At 45.2% G+C, this 21,579-nt stretch overlaps 2 protein-coding genes across 2 annotated transcripts; one reads left to right on the top strand and one right to left on the bottom strand.

The window, feature by feature from the left end:
- Positions 1–3,002: 3,002 nt before the first annotated feature.
- Positions 3,003–9,849, bottom strand: foxj1a (forkhead box J1a). Its single transcript, XM_072442717.1, has 3 exons — positions 9,638–9,849; positions 6,399–6,957; positions 3,003–3,861 (listed from the first exon to the last, which is right to left on the bottom strand). The coding sequence occupies exons 2-3, from the start codon at positions 6,933–6,935 to the stop codon at positions 3,025–3,027; spliced, it is 1,374 nt and encodes a 457-aa protein (XP_072298818.1). The 5' UTR covers positions 6,936–6,957; positions 9,638–9,849; the 3' UTR covers positions 3,003–3,024.
- Positions 9,850–15,511: 5,662 nt separating this feature from the next.
- On the top strand, positions 15,512–20,986 carry LOC140358058 (UBA-like domain-containing protein 2). The gene is made up of 3 exons (XM_072442706.1): positions 15,512–15,676; positions 17,595–17,648; positions 18,857–20,986. Exons 1-3 carry the CDS (start codon positions 15,554–15,556, stop codon positions 19,049–19,051), a joined length of 372 nt encoding a protein of 123 aa, XP_072298807.1. The 5' UTR covers positions 15,512–15,553; the 3' UTR covers positions 19,052–20,986.
- The last annotated feature ends 593 nt before the right edge of the window (positions 20,987–21,579 follow it).

Below are 21,579 nucleotides of genomic sequence, written 5' to 3'. Positions count from 1 at the left end.
TTTTTTAAATAACAATTGAATGATATTATTTGAAAGTGTTTAATTCAACCAAGTTTAAAGAGATGATTTGATGAACAAATTAGGAAACAAAAGGTGTTGGTGTCATTGTCGATTGTGAACTCAAGAGTTCTAAGCAAATTAATGTCACTGCTTAAAAGGAAGAAAATGTATTTCCCCAAAGTACTTTATTTCCCTCAAACTGTTCTCTCTCTTTTGCATCACCGTATCATGGTGAGGTCCAGGGCCTCGGAAGAGGCAGAGAACAACTGCCAGAAGAAGAACAAGGCCTTTCTTTTTCAACTTTACACATTTTCAAAGCAGAACATGAATTCTGTCCTTATTTCTTTTTTATACACAGTAAAGTGTTTATGGCTGACAGTGTCATCATAATACCTGATGTGTAACCTGACCACCGTCTCAGAACGAGCTGCACAAACGAGCTGCACAAACGAGGAGAAGGAACGAGGGAATGAAAGAGAGAGGAACATGAGAAGGTGTTAAAGACACGCTTTAGCTTCAGGTTCCAGTTCTAAACTCTGACACGTGAGCAACAGATATAATACTCCTCTGCTCAAGTCCAAGTATATATATATATATATATATATATATATATATATATATATATATATATATATATATATATATATATATATATATATATATATATAATGTGAATATATATATATATATATAATGTGAATATATATATATATATATATATATATACACATATATATATATATATATATATATATATATATATATATATATATATATATATATATATATATATATGTATATATATTCACATGCCACACATGTGGGTCACTGAAAGCGCAACAGGACTCACGGCTGCTGAAAACCACCCTTAAGGCCGGTGGAAAGCCACTTGCAAGTGTCCATCAGATGTGGCACACCCCAAGGAGACGCCTTGTCCCCTCTGCTGTTCTGCACTGGACTGAACCCAAGAACAGGGCCACCATAAGTCTCCTCCTCTACATGGATGACATCAAGCAGAGTATGGACTGGAAACCCCAAGGTCAAAGTGGGAAACACCTCCAAAGTTGAGAATGACCGAGCCCAGATCCTGTGGGACGTCCAGACACAGACTGACGGTGATGGTGAACCAACTGGACATTGTGGTGGACGACATAAGGAAAAAAGGAACACGAGAAACTGGAGAAACACCGAGGCTCAGAGAAGATCTGGAGAAGGCGTGGAAGGTGAAGGCCAAAGTGGAGGACGGGCTACAGCAGATCCCTGAGGACGCGAGCTTAGAGAGGCGAGACCACCCGAGAGAAGGGATGTAAACATGTTGATGGACAGGATCATTTATGTCTTAACAAGTGTCATATTCTAAACAATGAAATAATAAAAGTACTTTCTTCAGACCAGGTTTACACGTGTCACAGTGAAGCAATTTATTTCTGGACAAAGACAGTGAAAAAGTACACAGCTAATCAGGAGCCGCTAAAACAAGAGCTAACCCTAAAATATCTTAAATTCAAACGTTTAACAAAGACAAAACATGTACACAAACTGTTCAGAAGTGTTGGACCAGAGGAGCAGAAGTACTTCCTGGTTTGGGTTTATGGCACGGTGAAGGTCGGCGAATGATTGACCAAATCAAAACACTCACGAGTGTTTCCTGAGCGCGTCACGCTTCGCCACATCCAGCTTCAGACAAACTTTTACAAAACGCTTTCAGTCTCGATCAAAGGGATTTGGCAATGTGTCTTATTTTTGTGACATATTTAAACAGGGAAAGGGCCAGTTCGCGCCAGAAATATTACACCTTTTATGAGTTCAACAGAGAATAAGCAAAGAAGTATATTTTGTCCTTTGTTCTTTTTGTTTGAATTCATTTGAATACGAACTGCAACAAACAGTTATTTAAGTATTCGACGAGTCAAACAATTATCACTGTTTAAATACATTTTAATCAAATAAAGGTGGTAATTTGGCGATTTTTGGATTGAGAATATTTATTAATCAATTGTATTATTGACGTATTGTTTATTCTTTTTTGGCATTTTGATATAATAATGCTACTGTTTTTTATAAAAGGTCATTTTGTCTGTGTTTTAGAGTCTGTTTAGTCCTCTTCTTTTATGTAATTAATTAATCTATTGAAATCCTGAAGAATAATTCTGCCACGTTCACAATGCAAAGAAAACAGCTTAAACAGTTACTGTCCCCTCTACTGGCAACCGCAGATCAAATGAGGCTAAAAGGGTAGCTGTGCGTGTCAGAGTGGTCGCAGTGATATCTCATTGTATAACTCAGTCCGGGCGTGAAAAGGCCCGATCACCACTTTCCTGCAGCAGCAACAAAAGTTTAACAGAAAACATCATTTTTTGGAGATTTGAAAAACGAGGCTCTAAAATCAGCTGCTGCGGATGTAAACAGAGCTTCAGCTTCAGCTCTGAGCGTCTGAATGTCGCTAAAGACACGTCCACAGGAGAGACGCGCGGTCAGTCGAGGAATCCACACCAGAAGGTCCCAGGTTCAGATCCCGTGGCGCGTGGCAAGGAACAGCACAGTGTCCAGTGTTTTGTGGCTGTTGAATCGTGTTCATTTATAACCTTAATTTTTAACTCGTAAAATGTAAGTTAAAAGAAAATACTTTTAAATTATTCAATGCATAGATTTTCAACCCCTCTAAAGAGTGTAAAAGATTCAAGATGCCAAGATTCGAATGCCTTGCTCTGCTGAAGTCAGAAGTCATTGTGAAACAATTCAGCGACAACATTTTAAAATGGACAAAGTTCAGGATAAAAAATGTTTTACAAGTCAACAAATGGGCAAGAATTTAAAACTGTGACGAAACAAATGATCTTCCATAAAAAGAGTCAGAACTTCTCCATCGTCAGCGTGGCGGCCCTCTTGTGGGTGTCACGTCCCCCCTGTGGGTGTCGCGTCCCTGTGGGTGTCGCGTCCCTGTGGGTGTCGCGTCCCTGTGGGTGTCGCGTCCCTGTGGGTGTCGCGTCCCCCTTGTGGGTCCGGCGCGGCGGCCTCAGCGTCTCAGAGCAGCGCGTCCATGCGCACGCCGCTCAGAGACGCTCCCAGGTCAAAGAGCTGCTCCAGGCTCACCACGGACGAGCTCAGGAAGTCCGTCTGCCTCGGCTCCTCCTCCTCCGGCCACGGCGCCTCCAGGAACGACGTCGCCAGGAACGTCTCCTCGTCAAAGTCCGTCCCGCAGGGCTGCGTCTCCGCCAGGATGTGCTCGTCCGTGGACCCAACCTCCACCTCGATGGGGGAGATGTGCGTCCCTGTCACGGTCAGGTCCCCGTGCATCGGGCTCAGCGGCTCGTCCGTCTGCTCCAGGCTCAGCTCGCCGCTCAGGGCAGAGTGCAGGAGGGCGTCCCAGTCGAAGTCGCCCTTGAGCGGGCCCAGATCTTTGGGATCCTCCGCGGAAAGCAACGGCGAGCTGGATCTTCTTTGGGCTTTTTTACTGCCGTTTTTCGACGCGAGTTTCCTCTTCCGCAGTCCGCGCTCGACGGGCCAGGAGCCGAGCATCGTGCCCTCGCCCAGGTGCGGGTCGTAGTTCTGGTCGGCTCCCGTGGCCTCCTCGAACTGCCTCAGGAGCATGTGTGACTCCAGGCTCACACTCAGGCTCAGGTTAGCGCTGGCGTCTGCGTTAGCGTCGGGGTTGGGCGGGGGAAGCATCATCCGTAGCCGGCTCTGCAGCGCCGGGTTGATCTGCACCGGAGGAGGCCGGCGCTTCTTGTAGGCGCCGCTCAGAAGTCGCTCGGCGTACTGAGGGTCGATCCGCCAGAAGCCACCTTTGCCCGGCTCGTCCTTCTGTCGCGGGACTTTGATGAAACATTTGTTCAGAGAAAGGTTGTGGCGAATGGAGTTCTGTGAAGAGAAAACATGAGGAGAGACTAGGTTAGGCTAGGTTTAAACGGAATAAGACCACATGGAGACACAGGGGCTTTGACTTCTCTGCATGTGAGGGGCGTGGCTAAAGCTAGCGTGCACAGGAACAGTTTTGCCTCATTTCTTTGGCTTCTCTGCATGTGAGGGGCGTGGCTAAAGCTAGCGTGCACAGGAACAGTTTTGCCTCATTTCTTTGGCTTCTCTGCATGTGAGGGGCGTGGCTAAAGCTAGCGTGCACAGGAACAGTTTTGCCTCATTTCTTTGACTTCTCTGCATGTGAGGGGCGTGGCTAAAGCCTCTAAGCTGCGTTTGAACCTCTCTTTATGTCACGCTTTGGCTTTCGGATCATGTCAGACACATTATGACTTGGAAATATCAGATTTTGGCTCTGGACAAAGCGAGTGCCGTGCGGACATAAACAGGAAACAGCTGTTGCTAACACACTTTGCTAGCTTTGTGTTGCTAAAGCTCGACATATAAGTTAGCATCAGTGGAATTACGGCGCTTTAGCACGAGATCAAGTCAGAGTTTGGTGGGAAATAATTATTTTCTGTTTTTAAGCAGCACATAAACGATGTAATAAGTTGTTACAGGTTTAATCCAACAATAATTCTGTTTTTTAACATATCACAGACGTTCATATAACGTTTTCTTTTCTTTAGCCTGTGGTTGAGCATTAGTCATATTGTTTACATGAGTAAATTCAGCTGTAAAACTCTAAAGTCAGAACTTGTATTGCTAGAGTGGAAAATAACTGACTTTCCCTTGCTTTTAGTCAGTGTTCACGCTAAAGCTAACAGTGACAGTGCTAAATGTTTTCCCCGTCGCCGGGGGAAACCAGCGGGACCTGGAGGCTCGCGCTCAAGCCTTTATTCAGCCAAAGTTAATGGAGAATTTAGAAGAGGACGGTTTATTTATTACACGAGCGCTGCAGAACGTCCACATAGTTTCAGTCTGGACAAGTTCTTCTGCACAATCAGTGTTTTAGATTTGTATATTTATAACGCTGCTATGATTACATCGATTAATAATACCTCTAAAACCAAATACAACATGTTTAGTGCTCAGTTGATGGTTTGTCCTGGTTTCAGTCCAGGTTTCTGTAGCATTTGAGGATGTTTATTCTTGGTTTTAGTTTGTCCTGAGTAATGGTAATAATTTGACCTCTCAAAAGTGCTTTGGCAGCATCCCAGAGGATTGGTGGAGAGGTTTTACCATTGCCTTTTTTCTCTACAATTCACAAAGTCATTTGACATTTCAAGGATAATCAAGCAGACAAGCATTAAACCTCCAAAGTTTTGTTTTTCGTCCAGAGCTACAGTACAGTCAATCGGGGCGTGATAATTTAGCTCTATGATGCCTATTTGTTAAGCATGTATTGAAAAACGGTGGTTAGTCCTGGTTAATCTTAGTCTTTATTTATTCATGGGTTAGTTTCCACACAGTGTAGTCCTGCTTTAGACCTGGTTTAGTCAGAGGACTCTTTAGAGCTCGTCAGATTATGGAAGAAGCTATTTTTTGTGAGACACTGAACTGAACCTCATTTTCAATAACCTTCCTGCCACATTTGTCAGCGTCTTTCAAACAAAGGAAGTTAAGATCTCACCCTCCGTTGCACGTTCTGCTCGAAAACTCTGCACCCGTAAACTTTGTTAAATATTATCTGCCCCACGCACAGCTATGGACTTCATCAATCATTCAACCAACTCAATTAAAGGCTTTCTGAGATTCTTGCGGAGACGAGGGAGTCCACATGCCAACCAGTGGGCGGGGCACCACCGCTGTGTCTGTGCAGGAGGACATCAGCCTCCTCAGCCTCTCCAGTGCCTCCTCTTCACCAACATGAGCCCCGAGGGAGAGCTTTTCATGAACAAACATATATTCAAAGTCGGCTTTCCGATTTACACCAACACCACACGGTGTTCACTGGTGGAAGCAGCACGACAGCGCCATCTGCAGTTCGACTGTTTAAGGACAGAATGCCAGATGTGGGAGAGTAACAAGGCCCCTCATCCTGGTTTATAGTCCATCCAAGAAGTCAGACTGCAGATGGCGCTGTCGTCCTTCTCTGGCCTGTAAACACGTCTGAGGGCTGAACCTGCCGGAGTCTCATGTCTGAGGTCTGAACCTGCCGGTCTTTCATGTCTGAGGTCTGAACCTGCCGGTGTCTCACGTCTGAGGTCTGACCCTGCTGGAGTCTCATGTCTGAGGTCTGAACCTGCCGGTGTCTCATGTCTGAGGTCTGAACCTGCCGGTGTCTCACGTCTGAGGTCTGACCCTGCTGGAGTCTCATGTCTGAGGTCTGAACCTGCCGGTGTCTCACGTCTGAGGTCTGACCCTGCTGGAGTCTCATGTCTGAGGTCTGAACCTGCCGGTGTCTCATGTCTGAGGTCTGAACCTGCCGGTGTCTCATGTCTGAGGTCTGAACCTGCCGGTGTCTCACGTCTGAGGTCTGACCCTGCTGGAGTCTCATCTTCGTATGCGTACCTGCCAGAGTCTCATGCTCGTTTGCGTACCTGCCAGGTGGGGTCGGCGTGGCGGTAGTAGCAGAAGTTCTCGGTGATCCAGCTGTAGATGGCAGCTAGTGTGATCTTGCTCTTCTTGCTGGCGTGCATGGCCATGCAGATGAGCGTGGCGTAAGAGTACGGAGGCTTCACGTACGGGTTTGTCTTATAGTCCACGTCGTCGGGGCAGTGTCCCACAGCCACGATCCCGGGCAGAGGCGTGCGACAGTGAGCGGCCGCTGTGGGTTTGCCCGGGGTCAGAGGAGCTCCAGCGCAGGCCGAGTCTCCGGCCAGAGGAGACGAGGGAGCGTCCAGGTGACACCCGGCCGCTACGTGCCCGAACAGAGGCGACTGCTGACGACTGGAGCCCAGGATGGAGAACTCCTGGAGCCACTGTAGGCTGGTGAGGCTGTCGTCCAGGCACAGGCCCCCGCTGTGGGGCTGCTCTCGCCCGCTCTGGTCCCTCTGGTCCCTCTGGTCCCTCTGCTCTACCTGAGCGGCTGTGACCACCAACTCCTCCTCCAAACACGGCTCGGCGCTCAGGGACATGACGGCAGCGCTCCACCGGCCACTGGAACCGACACAAGTGCAGAGGGTCAGTGTGGAGGTCCCACGGCAATCACAGGACAAACATTTGACATTTGCACAGTAAAGTGGCAGATCCTGGAGTCAGAAGGAGAAGAACTGACACACAATGTGATCTTTAAAGCAACAACTGCAGAACTCTCTGGTTCTGTGGAAATACAGAGTTAAAACAATACTTTGAATCAAATTAATTAGTCGAGTGCTTCAGGGCAGAAAAGGTTACAATGGTTTCGTCTGGACACAAAGGTTTCGTCTGGACACAAAGGTTTCGTCTGGACACAGAAATCAATCGATTCTGTAGACCGTTTTCTACATCAGAACATTCTCCATGGAGATGTTTCATTCAGTGGAATATTAATATTAAGGCCCAACATTTCCATTGAAACCAGCAGGAGTCTCCTCCAGGACACATATGAGTCAGGTTTGTGGAGATGCAGCTCGCTCGCAGTAAGAAAAGGCAATAAAAACATCCAAAATGAAAAATACACACTTTTCTTTTTTAGTTTGGTTTATCAGATCAAACGAATGTTTTAACTGACTAAAAACAAGTGGTCAGGTTATTTTTGTCTCTGCTGTAAATTGTGTCTCACCTGAACATGTCCTTGTCCTAAAGTCACAGTGAACCCGCGTCACGTTTACCTCCCTCTGCCCGGAACACATCGCGCGCTCCCCGTTTTATCCCCGTTTCATCCCCGTGATCTCCCGTTCACACCTTCACGCGCCGCTCTTCCGCGCCACAGTCGGGAAAGTGCCAAAGTCCATTTGAAAACAGAGCTCTGGCTTCTCACCCTTTGACTGAGGCGCAAACTGAAACTCCAAACTCTATTGTTTCCCCGTTAGCGTGCCCATTGTCCGCGTGACGTGTCAGTCCCGGGGCCCTTCTCCCCCCGGGGCCCGGACCAGAGACACCGTCGTGGGTGGGAGCAATTACAGAGAACAATCGGGACAAATCACCGTATAATGCGCTACACTTTTATGACCCAATTCACTTTTACTATTGTTTTAGGGGGTGAACGTGTGCGCATGCGCGTAGGCGGCAGGAGAGCATCACGCACGAGCTCAAGGATCAAAGTAGGAAAAGATCTGCAAACAAATACAACACTTCTAAACCTTCTGATCTCCTTCTAAATCCTCTGGTTTGTCTGAGTTAAATGATGAATAAAACTGATTAAACTCTGGATTGTCATTTGTACAAACACGTGAATTGTTTTAAAATGAGGCCTAAATAAAGTCAAGTAAATTAATATTGTGAAAAAACGACAAGTTTATATTGCCTTTTACAGTTCATAGACAAACGCGGGCTCATTGCGTGGATATTCTTGTGTAATTATTGAATTATTTTACATTTATCATCAATTATTATTATTTATTATAATTGTTTCACTTTTGTTAATCTATTATCTGTCTACAACCAGATTTGAGTCATCCATGTTCTATTTTCGCATCGGTGAACATTGAAATTGAAAGCAAAATATCATAAACCGTAAAAAATGAAAGGAAAATGTATCGACTTTACGATTTAAAATAAAAAAGACAATGATTGATGATTCTGTGTTGACGTTTCACGCACCGAAACGTGCTGAAATCTCCAAATGTACTTCAAACCAACTTCCACGCTCTAAACCGGGCTCTTTATAACGTGTATATTCGGACCAAAGACGCGGGGAACTGTCCAGAATGAACTGTATCCAACAGCGTTACGCACCTGACGCACGCGGCTCCGGTTACGTTCCTCTCTGTGCGTGACGCGTGCTGCGTTTTGAATTATTCACGTCCAAAGTGCTCTCGGGAAACGCAACCCTTTTGAGTCAGACTGAGGAGCTGAAGAAGGAATAAAATACAGTGTGTTCGGCCGCTGATGGTCAGAAGTGTGCTTGGCTTTTGAACACATTCAGAAGGTACTAAAAGGTCAAAAATGTTCAGAAAATCTTGACGAAAATGTTATACTTTAAATGTATCAAGGCAGAAAGAAACATGTGCACGTGACACTGTCCAATTCTGAATATTGTGTGTAAAGGAATGTAGACAGACTTCTTCTTTTTATGCACAGAATATTTACTCAAACACTGAGAAACTCCATGAACCATCTGCGTGCTATTTTTATTTAAATATGTATACTAAACAACCACTTTAACAGTGCGTTATGATAATGAGAATAATGGGTTCAGTCATTCCATAAAAGTGCGGGAGGTTACGCACTTGGCGCACCAAAGGAATGTGGCCTTTTACGCACGGGACGTAAATGAGACAAACGCGCGTTTGTCCAACTTTTACAACTTTTACGACAGCCACGAGGATTTATTTATGTTTTCTTTTACTTTCAGAAGTGGGACCCTGTTTGTGCCAAATATCGAAAGATGAGCCTGGTTTAGACTTGGTTTAGTTCTGGTTTAGTCCTGGTTTAGACTTGGTTTAGACCTGGTTTAGACCTGGTTTAGGCCTAGTTTAGGCCTAGTTTAGACCAGGTTTAGACCTTTAATAGTATTTGCTGAGGTTTGGAGAGGATATTTAACTATTTTTTCCACAACTTTACGGCTGCTCATTTATTCTTTAGTATTTTTAAATATATATATATATATTTTTTAATTGATCCGTTTTATTTTCCAGGCCAAACTGGATGAGGAAATTATGAGACATTTTACATAAATACTGCAGCTTGAACTCACCTTTTATTAACAGTATTTACACTCTTCAAAGTCCCGTTTTTCCCCCGCGTCAGCTCGCCACGTTTGGAGCCTCCTCTGCGCGTGTGTGGGTCCAATTCCTGCGCGTCTCCTCCGTGCGTCTGCGTCTCCTCTGCGTCTCCTCCGTGCGTCTCCTCACTGTATCTCCTCACTCTGTCCCCTCCGTGTGTCTCCTCCGTGCGTCTCCTCACTGTGTCTCCTCACTGTGTCTCCTCACTGTGTCTCCTCCGTGCGTCTCCTCACTGTGTCTCCTCACTCTGTCCCCTCCGTGTGTCTCCTCCGTGCGTCTCCTCACTGTGTCTCCTCCGTGCGTTTCCTCCGTACGTCTCCTCACTGTGTCTCCTCACTGTGTCTCCTCACTGTGTCTCCTCACTGTGTCTCCTCACTGTGTCTCCTCCGTGCGTCTCCTCCGTGCGTCTCCTCCGCGCCCAAGGGTGCCGCCGCCGAAGTGCGCGTAAAAGTGTAACTCGGGTTTAATAATACCTGGAGCCGGGACAGTCCGCTCCGCTGCCATGGAGACGACGCAAACAGCTTCCTGCCAGTGCGTCCTCTGCGTTACCACGGAGACGGGCTTTTATCATTGCGCGCGGTTTGTGTTTGTCAACGTGCGGGCCGCAGCTCCCACAGACAGAGCGGAGAGTGGAAGAATACCAGACACAATCCTCTGCAGGGGTCACTTTGGTTTGAATATGTGAGGCCCTTTAAAATGTTCAAACAAGACTTGCTAAGAAAAATAACAACAATTTCAAATTTGCAGGACGGAAATGCAAGTCAGTTTTTTTTTGTTGGGTATTTTTGTGCGATTAGGTCTAATCAGTCAGAGATTAGGCTCAGGTTGACCCTTTTTGCAGGTTTGCCACTGTTTTTATTCTGTTTATACTTTATCCAACTGTTAAAATGATCCCCTGTGAGTGATGAACGTCTGTGTTTCCAGTGAAATCACATTATGTTCTGGAAAGTTCTCTGAAGTTTGACCCACTGACACCGAGGATGGTTCGGACGCAGAGACATATTTCACCACAGCACGACAACAGTGTTTGTGCCTTGCTCTCCGGTCACCCGTGTACCCCTGCTGAGATTTATGGTTTAACTGTTTTTGCTCTTTGTCCGAGCTGATGTCCAGTGTCTCTGCATGAACTGTGTGTGTGCATTCCTTCACAGAGAGAGAGGGGGGAGAGGGGGGAGAGAGAGGGGGGGAGAGGAGAGAGGGGAAGGAGGAGAAAGAGAGGGAGAGAGGGGGGAGAGAGAGAGGGGGAGAGAGAGAGGAGAGAGGGAGAGGGAGGAGAGAGAGAGAAGGGGGAGAGGGAGGAGAGAGAGGGGAGAGAGAGAGAGGGGGAGAGGGAGGAGAGAGAGGGGAGAGAGAGAGGAGAGAGAGAGAAGGGGGAGAGGGAGGAGAGAGAGGAGAGAAAGAGAGCAGGAGAGGAGAGAGATGGGGAGAGAGAGGAGAGAGAGGGGGAGAAGAGAGAGAGAGGAGAGAGGGAGGGAGGAGAGAGAGGGGGGAGAGAGAGAGAGGGGGGAGAGAGGGGGAGAAGAGAGAGAGAGGAGAGAGGGAGGGAGGAGAGAGAGGGGGGAGAGAGAGAGAGGGGGGAGAGAGGGGGAGAAGAGAGAGAGAGGAGAGAGGGAGGGAGGAGAGAGAGGGGGGAGAGAGAGAGGGGGGGGAGAGAGGGGGAGAAGAGAGAGAGAGGAGAGAGGGAGGGAGGAGAGAGAGGGGGGAGAGAGAGAGAGGGGAGAGAGGGGGAGAAGAGAGAGAGAGGAGAGAGGGAGGGAGGAGAGAGAGGCGAGAGAGACATAGGGGGGAAGAGAGGAAAGAGGGAGGAGAGAGAGGAGAGAGAGAGTTTTCTGAGATCTGAATACAAAGCTTGTGTCTTGTGTGAGAGTTTTGTCAGAGACTGAGCCTCAAACGCAGAGAGAACAAAAAAACTGGTGAAAGTCTATGAATCAAACCTGAGACCTTCTGGTTGTGAGGCGAGAGGAGACGCCTGTCACAATGTACAGCTCCGGTCCTGACGTCAGAGACACATGAAACCGAGGAGCAGGACAAGAGTGATCCAGGCCTGTAAAGGACATGACTTTACAACAGGTGGCCCTTATGAGGTCAGAGCTGGGCGGCGCCGGGCTCGACAGAGTGGACGACGATATAGTGGCGCTGAAGGGAGGAGATAGAGGCGAAGCTGCATACTTTGCACATAACTTAAACCGAGGTTCCAGGACCTGAGCTACGCCCGGGACATTAACCAGAAGGACATGAGGACATGAGGACATGAGGACACTGCACGAGGGAAATAATTGTTTGCGACGTCTAAAAGGCCCAAATTATAAAGGTCGACATCTATTGTGGACTTTTGTATTCACTTTTAATCAAGTCAAACGTCATCTGCGTCCTGTCCGTGGTGCTGAAAGTGAATCGGCCCCGGGCCTTTACTCTTGTTAATTATGAGTTTATTCTTGTAATTAATTACTTTTTTTCTCGTTATTACATGACTTTTTCCCCCATTATTTAATGCCTTTTTTCTCGTAGTGCCCTGCATTTTTTTTGGGACGTGGGGTCGGCCCTTGTAGCATATCTTTGCGTTTAACTTTGAAATGTTCACAAACATCCCCCTTTGATCCAATATGGCCAACTTCCTGTATGACTTAGGGCGGGGTCATAATATCATGTCTTCACATTAACTATTTTTTGGAGTGAGCGTCATATTTTTACTGACACTTTTTTTGGCGTCGGGTTCCCATTGGCCCCAGGTGGCGCTACTGAGCCGTCTTTTGATTTTTTTACGGGTTCTTCATTCAAAATTAAAACTCACAAAGTTCTAATTTTCTATTCACTCACGAGCATCTTTGTTTACTGCTCCATTTGTGACTTTTTCCAGCCCCAGGATACAATTTAAATAAGTCCCGGGCCTAATTATGCTCCTGCTGCTCCTTCTGCTGCTCCTTCTGCTGCTCCTTCTGCTGCTCCTCCTCCTTCTGCTGCTCCTTCTGCTGCTCCTCCTCCTTCTGCTGCTCCTTCTGCTGCTCCTTCGGCTGCTCCTCCTCCTTCTGCTGCTCCTTCTGCTGCTCCTCCTCCTTCTGCTGCTCCTCCTCCTTCTGCTGCTCCTTCTGCTGCTCCTTCTGCTGCTCCTCCTCCTTCTGCTGCTCCTTCTGCTGCTCCTCCTCCTTCTGCTGCTCCTTCTGCTGCTCCTCCTCCTTCTGCTGCTCCTTCTGCTGCTCCTTCTGCTGCTCCTCCTCCTGCTGCTCCTCCTGCTCCTCACTATCTCACCTCTGAGTTTGGAGAGAATGAATCATGCTGAAGCGTCTTTGTGCGTCCAAAACGTGCAATGCATTATCTTATTATTCATATAAATATATAATCTTTGTAATATTGTATATACATTATATAAGGCTTTATTGTGTACAGTCTGAGTGCAATGTGCTGTAAGAAATACTCTATTCCATAAAACACATATTTAACAGAATCTATTCAAATAAAACTTCTAAACTGCATAAGACAAATACAGTGAGTGAGCAGCAGAGGGCGCCAAAGTGCACTAAACACTAGCAAATACGTCGCTTATTATTATTTTCAAATTAACTATGTTAATGTCCATCATCCTCCAAAATGTCCTCAATAATGTTGCATTCACAACACGGAACATTTTTATCCAGAGTCAAATTTCATCATTTTAAATGTAAATTTGACATGCGTCAGGCTCGTCCCCACGTTTCCGCGTGCCTAAGCGCATGGATCTATCATAATATAGTTCCCTCAGTGTACGGGGCAAAATGAAGACGGAGAAAGACAGTTCGAGCTGACGCAGAAGTGGACAGAAATCTACGGGAGACGAGCGATGCGATGTGATCCGTTGCGCTAATAAACAAACGCACTTGTGTGTATCAGTCCACACGGGGGAGTGCGCATGCGCACTTCCGCCTGCGTTCTCAAATCGCCGAAAATTCGTCCATTGCGCCTTTAAGTAAGAGTGTGGACGAATCTTCTCACTATGTAAAGTAAATCCATATATTACATACTTCTATATTTATGTATCTGTTTGTATTTGTTCATGTATTTGAACAGGGACAATGTGTCTGAATAAACATGTCTGTAAAAGTGTCACTATTGTATTGCTCTAAAGCTAAAGCTGGTGTAAAATACCAGCAGTAAATGTACTTAATGTACACAATGTACTTAACAAATACATTATACACATGACCTGACAAACCGCTTTTCCGACCTACTCCAGTCACTCAAAGTCTGTCACATGCTTTATACTGCGTTATACATACTGTACTGTGGTCTGGGTCTGAGGCTTGTGTACAGGAAGTGTCTTGCTCGAGGACACAATCCCGTGCAGTGGTTATAGAGCTTTAAACACACGTAACTGCATTTACTGGAGATTTAATCAAATATCGGTATTTTTGATGATGAAAAATCCTTATTTTTCGGTTTTACTGGAAAAACACACACATATATATATATATATATATATATATATATATATATATATATATATATATATATTAGTTTTTCATTTTCTTTACAGCTTAAGTACATATTTCATCACAAATCATTCCGTAAAGTTCAAATGCAAATATGAGGCTTTCGCTGAAAATGTGGGAATGGAAATGTTATTGTTGCATATTTATTGTTATAAAGACTTTAAACCACGAGCATTCAGATTATTGATAATGTTATGTTCTACTTTCGTGTTTGATCCTCTGACGGTGGTGCACTTTGAAGGATCCTCGCCTCCATCTTCTACGCGTCACGTGGTCTCTACTGTGTTTACTTTTTTACAGCTCGTAAAAGCGTAAAACCATGAGCCAATCCGCTGTGCGCCCCGCGGAAAGCCAATCACAAAGCAGGGTTTTAGTGTGACGTATGCGCGCTTAATGTGAGCACGCGCGTGTTTGCGGCGGGGCGGGTCACGTGTTACATCAGAACTTCGCCCGCCGCTGCGCGCGCAGACACAAAACCAAACGCTTTCGTTCCTTTTTTGAACGGCTCCGCTCGCCAGCCAATCAGCGCGCTCGTAGTAGCCTTAAGGACCAATCAGATCATGCCGTGCTCTTTGTTGTTGGTGACGGATTCAGTAAATATAAAACTAGAGACACTTCGCCATCGTAACGTTTAGTGAACCAGCTTCAAGTCCCAGCGGCCATGAATGAATAAAGAACTGGACTTTTGAATACTTTTGAAGATTTAACTTTTAATATTTGTACTTTAGCTAATACCTAGGTTCTGCCAAACTAATGGTACAATTAAATGTTATTTTTGGCAATACATTGTTCTTTTACAGTAATGAGTAATCAATTTGACGGTTGTGTATTGTGTATGTAACACACATAGTTTAATCCTACATAAAATACAGAAAAGTGTAGTGTTTTTAGGTGAATGACGTGTAATAACGAAAGATAAATTGCACAACTACACAACACTGCTCAACATCAGAAAAAAATCAGAATCAGAAAAGGTTTATAGCCTTTGCTAATGAACATAATTAACAAACATAGGAACTTGCTTTGGTGTTTTCGTGCAACATTTAAAAAAAATAACAATTATAGATAATATAATAATTGTGTTGTTCAAACCATGAGCACGAATCTCCTTTAAACAGTGTTATGGCCAAAATAATTTTGCATAATCAATGCATTTTCTGTATATATATATTGTTATTGCTCTTGATGCTGAATCCTTACAGTCACAAGATGGCCGCCGCGCTCGCCCCGGAAGCGCGTGTCTCTCTAGCGTCTGTTACGATCTTTGAGTGACATGAAAATATTGTGTTTGCAACGACACGACAGACGCGGAGCCCGGACTTTGTGTGGCCTCTGCGCGGTGTTGTTCGTGTCCAGACGCCGCACGCACGGTGACCCCTCTGCCGCCGCGCACGGTGACCCTCCGCCGGCGTGGCCGCGGTGGACATGTCGGTGGTGGACATGGAGGAGCTGAAGCACCAGATCATGATAAACCAGTTCGTGTTGACGGCTGGCTGCGCTGCGGACCAGGCGCGGCAGTGTCTCCAGGCGGCGCACTGGCAGTTCGAGGTGAGCGGCATTTGTGCGCCACGTTTGGCACTTAAAGCTCCAAACACCGGCCCCGTCTGCGCCGCGCGCCGGGCCCGGGTTCAGCGCGTGTTTTCCGGGTGTTTTCTGGTCACGCTCTGGGGCCACGCGCGGCTCGATCACAACATTCAGCCGGATGTAACATGAGGCGGATGACGAGGCCGCGTCTGCTCCGCGGGATTTGACCCAATAACGGCCTTTACCGGGAATAAACCGCAATAAACCGGACAAACGGCTCTGGTCAGAGAGTGGACCATGTCGAGAGATCTGGACTGAACTACATAATGAATCTGGAGCCACAAATATGTCTAGAATTGGACTAAAGTTAGAGAAAGTGATTCTTAAACTTGAACTTAATCAGAACTAAAATGGTTAAAAATAAGAAATAAGTCCTAAGTCTCAAAACAAGTGGATAAAACCAGGTTTAAATCAGAAATGGATCCATCAGAAACAGAACTAAAACCAAGTCAAGAAAAACTGACAACTAATACAGTACAAAAATAACTAAGACCAAGTTTAAACTAGAACTAAGTGAAGGGGAATTAATTCTAAACTTGGGACTTAATTGCAACCTAAACATTAAATGAGTAACAAGCTGTTTAGAGGAGCACTAAACCAGGACTAAAGTTGGACTTAACCTGGTCTAACTTTGTTAAAACAAGGGACTAAAGTCAGTCTAAACGTTGACTTATAAATCAGCCGGAAAACTGACTAAACTGGAGCCAAACCAAGTGAAACCACGTCAGGACCATCGTTCTGGAACTAAAGGAAACCAGGTCTAAACCAAGTCTAAACCAGGTCTAAACCAGGTCTAAACCAGGTCTAAACCAGGTCTAAACCAAGTCTAAACTAGGTCTAAACCAGGTCTAAACCAGGTCTAAACCAGGTCTAAACCAAGTCTAAACCAAGTCTAAACCAAGTCTAAACCAAGTCTAAACCAAGTCTAAACCAAGTCTAAACCAGGTCTAAACCAGGACCAAACCAGGACTAAGACTGCAGGCGTGCTCGTGGTAATGTTTTGAAGGAACAGCTGATTATTGTAGACAAACCACACCCTAATCCAGGCGTCAGCTGATCACCAGAGGTCAGAGGTCAGCGCGGATCGGACGAACAACCGTCCAATATTCATATTCTTTTACACTGATCTAGCGCTGGTCCGTCAAAAGCATTTAGAGCTCCGGAGTTTAAAGCTTGACGAAACGCTCCTTTATTGTTATTACATATTCATTAACACACCGATTAAAATACACCGATTAAAACACTGATTAAACACAACGCTGCATTTGGACTCGCGTTTAGGTCTTTCCTGACCCTTAGCGCTGTGACCGGTGCCGTCCCGTCCACGTGCTCTCGTCCCCCTGCTCTTGACACTAATCAGCTCCACATTAGATAAAACCAGTTAAACTAACGAGATGAGCACATTTGACCTGAATAATGCTTTTAAACGTCTTGTATTGGTCTGATCCTGATGTGACGGCATTCACGTCGTCACATGTGCGTTCTGAAGCTAACAGCTATTGTTGTTAGCCCCGTTTACGCTTCCTTAAGGTCTGGGCGTAGCGTGTTTTGTGCTCGGTCCTTAAACTCGGGCGTGTGAAAGTAACGCAGCGGAGTAAACACGGCTTCAGATGTGTGTCACGTCTGAGACATTCCTGAGCGCGTGGGGGGGGGGGCCTGAGCGGAACAAACCCCCTCTTCAGCTCTGAGGGTCCGGGGCGGGTCTGGGTCTGGGGCGGGTCCGGATCAAGTCCTGGACCTGGTCTAGAGCCGGCCAAGACCGAAGAAACAACTATCAATGCTCAGATAAAGAATGTTCTAAAACGATCCACTTTTCCAAAAATGTCCAGTTTCACTCAGTTTTCCACCAATATTAATGTGAACTCTGTTGTTTTCTTTGCAGACGGCGCTTAGTTCCTTCTTCCAGGAGGCCAACGTCCCGAGCCCTCACCAGATGGTCAGTCCGCACTCTCGACCGCACGTTTTATCATACAACATTAGATACTTCCACATTCCGGTTACTTCTGAAACACCAAATTTGTGTGAGGAGTTTAACATGGCCTGTAAATGTGCACTACTGGCCACTACAGGCTGAAATGTAACTCTGCACCAGCAACAAATGTTTACATCGCACTGGAGTATAAGTCGCACTGGAGTATAAGTCGCATGTTTGGGGGACATTGATTAGATCAAATCCAGGACCAAGAACAGACATTTAATCTTGAAATGCAGTTTAAAATAATAACAGATGAGAGAACATGGTGAATAGGTGTACGAATGCTAACGCTAACACCTTCAGCTACATGAGGCACAGACAGAACTGTGGTAAGTGTCTGGTATGTTAACGTAACATATTAACAGTTATTCAGATAACTATAGCATAAAGAACATGCTAACAAGTTTACCAAAGCATCAGTTTTACCCCAAATCACTAAATCCATAGAATTCTTCTCCCTCTTGTTCAACACCAGACAACACACGGCAAAAGCACATGTTTCAGTTGTGTGCATCGTCCTTGTTGAAGACTTTGGTTTAGTCCTGGTCCAGGTTTACTTCCAGGTTTAGTTCTAGGTTTAGCCTTGGTTTAGTCCCCATTTTGATGCAGTGTTTGTGAAAGTGTGAACGCAGCCTCAACATTGTTTTGAGTCGTTCTGATTTGACTTGTACATACATACATACATACATACATACATATACATTATTGTGTGTGTTACTCTCACAACCTGCTCATTTGTTACAATACAAATATGAACAACTCCCACAGGTGGAGGAAGTGCCTCTTCTTCTCTGTCGCTTCAAGCGTCACTTTAGAGCCCTCTTGTGGTCGGCATGTGAAATGCAGTTGCCAGTGTGAAAATAACGAAAAATATCAGAAATCAGTCTCTCTGGAGTATACGTCGCACGACCAAAACTATGAAAAAAAGTGCGACTTATAGTCCAGAAAATACGGTAACATTTATATTTCATATGATGGTGATTGAATTCTGTTTACCATGTACAAAAGTTTGAATGATTGAATATGTTTTGAGCCACAGTATAATTAAAATGCATAAGATAAATTAAACAAATACTTAAAATAAAGGGATTCATATAAAAACAGTTACAAAAGTGTTTTTCAGGACAGTTTCTGACCCTCTCTTTGTTTGTCTCTCTCTCTCTCTGCAGTTGCCCAGGAACACTCCGGCGACTCCGCCCAACTTCCCTGACGCCATGGCGATGTTCTCGAACCTCCGCGCGTCGGACTGCGGCTCGCCCCCGCCCTCGGCCCCTCCCCCCTCCTCCCACATGCACGTGCACGCCCCTCACCTCCACGTGCACTGCCGTCAGCCGCAGTGGCCGCCCATGTCGCAGCAGAGATGAGGCGCCCCCTGCTGGCACAAACTGAGACTGCACACGAACGCCGCAGCAAAGGATAATGGGAGGCTGCTGCTGCGAAAGACACTGCGTTTTTTTGAACTTGGGATATATTATGGACGGGCGAAAGGAGGTGGCTCCTCCTTGTGGACATTTGTGGTACTCCAATAAAGAGTTTTCCTTATTATGTAGAAGAGATAAAACACTTTGCAGCCTTAAACGGGAGGATTTAATTATGATTTTGCTTATGATTTTGCAAGTACAGATCTGAAAACGTTATCAGCTGTGATTGGTTGAAGCAGCAGATTTCCAGGACCAATGGGGTCCAACAGGAAACTAAAGTGTCTTATTTAAATGACCGACTGTGACATTTTCTACAGTGGAGGCCGCGCTGATCAGTCATCGGTCCATTATTTTACTAGTGTAATTTAACCCTAATCGATATTAAAACTAGTGTCGACTAGAAACTCATCTGAAAAAGTACCGTGACAGCTCTGTGTACAAAACAAGACAAGTTAATGGCGAAGAGTAAAACTACTTTTCACAAATCAACAGATAAATGTTCAGTACTGGCATTTTTAGTGGAGGGGAGTAACGAGCTGGTCTCCATGGAGATTTAATTGATTTGTATGGCATTTTAAACTGGGCTCCAACATTTGTAATTGGAACAGTTGCAACTAGTCAAATATAAAAATAACATTTTTAACAGTTATGTGGACTAAACAGGCTTAAAACATCAAACTGTACAACAAACACTCGCTGACTCGTTGATTAATTATTAAAACAATCGTTAGTGAAATGTCATTGTAATCTCTTAAGTTTAATGCCACACTGTGGAAGTTCACCTTTTAAAGCAGAACTTTGTAACATTTAAACGTCTTTAAGTCCCTGTGATGGTTAAATACGTGTTTTCGGGGGTTTGCTGTCGCCCCCTACTGGAAAACCAGCCTCTCAACGCGACATGGACCTGAAGAAAACTCTCCTGAGAAACCCTGGCTCTTTTTTTACATTTTCATATGAGATGAAACACACATTTGGATAAAGAAAGAAAGAATATTTTGCGTCTGTTCTCTGACAGTGTATTTCCACAAGGGAGCTGCAGGGGGAGCTCTATCGCTGACGTTACTTAGTTCTGCTTTAAGTCACAACCAATCGGAACCATTTCGACACGCCAGCATCAACCAATTGAGAAACAATGGTGTGATTTGTAGAAATACTAATGAGAAAGACTTGTATTGTGGGAGACTTTTACGGCAACTCCGAGGAGCCATTTTAGATCTATATCTCGGACACACTGCAAATAACGAAACATTTTGGTGATGTTTCTTTTTCTTTTTTTCTTCCTCAAATGGACGACAACTTCTTCGCCAACTTTTCCTTCATTGGACCCTGACCCCGCCCGTCGTACACACGTTCTACTCTTTCTGCCGCCATTACCTCAGCCATCTTTGTTTGACTTTAGCCCTGGCCTTCTCTTCGGTTGTGCAGTGTAATGCATGCAGCCTTTGGCCTTTGCATCGGGTGTAATCCTGTTTTTTTAACGTATTTAGTGTGAACAATGTGTTTCAGATTGTTTTTTTATATAGTTTTTAAGATTTCAAGCAAATGTGTTAAGACGACACATAGTTTTAATAAATCTACTAATCTAATCAAAAGTAGTAAAATAAATCCAGGTGTATGAGACGGTTCCCTCGAGTCTAAACTGTCAGATTATGAAAAGATTTGTATTTTTGTTGTTTTTGTCGTCTGCGGCGCTACCTTAAGTGTCCACCAGGGGGGCCTTGTCGCTGTACCTCATGGGAAAGGCGTGTTTTTCGAGCGAAGACGGGAAACGCACGCGCCCTTTCGAGTTTGTCTGTGTTTTTTCTTATCGTTTGTCACTGGAGCCGTTTCGGTTTGTTTCAGGAAATGTATGAATAATAAAGCCATGAGTGAGACATTTGTGAAAGTCGAGTCTTTTCGTGCGCACGAGGACGAAACTTTGGGATAACTGAAACTTGAAGGAAGGTTTTCGTTTTTGATCTTTTCTGGGGCTGATTTTCATAATACATGCGTTTGCAGTGACGCCATACATCCAGGACTTCCCCCATAGCGGCCATTTTGAAAGGGGCATGCAATATACTAGCAACCACCACGACTGCATCCTTTTCTACGGCATAATGAGCTACGTCCTTACGTCGGATTTTTGCAGTTTTTGGCTCATATATCCTGGATTTCGTATGTAGTAGACGTGCTGTTGTGCCCTTTTCAAAATGGCGGACTCGGTTGCTACTGTATAAGTTCCCAGATGTGCGAATGCATGTATTGTCCCAAAGAAATAGGATTTAAAATGACAATAAACTTTGGGACAGAAAATCACCTAAAAACAAAACAAAAATGAAACTGAATCGATCTGAAGCTGCTCTTGATTCTGCACAAATTCCTTTCTTCTTTCTGTCACGTAGTGTTGCGTCCATGGAACCGGGAAAGAGCACGAGCTGCCAGGAGGGATGCGGTTTAAATCGGGCTAAAAATAGCTGACATTTAAGTGTATA

This window comes from Eucyclogobius newberryi, unplaced genomic scaffold (genome assembly GCF_026437365.1).
Source record: "Eucyclogobius newberryi isolate DKJ021-1_F unplaced genomic scaffold, fEucNew1.0.hap1 SCAF_13, whole genome shotgun sequence".
NCBI lineage: Eukaryota > Metazoa > Chordata > Actinopteri > Gobiiformes > Gobiidae > Eucyclogobius > Eucyclogobius newberryi.
Note: the sequence above shows the minus strand (reverse complement) of the source record. Positions and strands in the feature narration are given on the sequence as shown.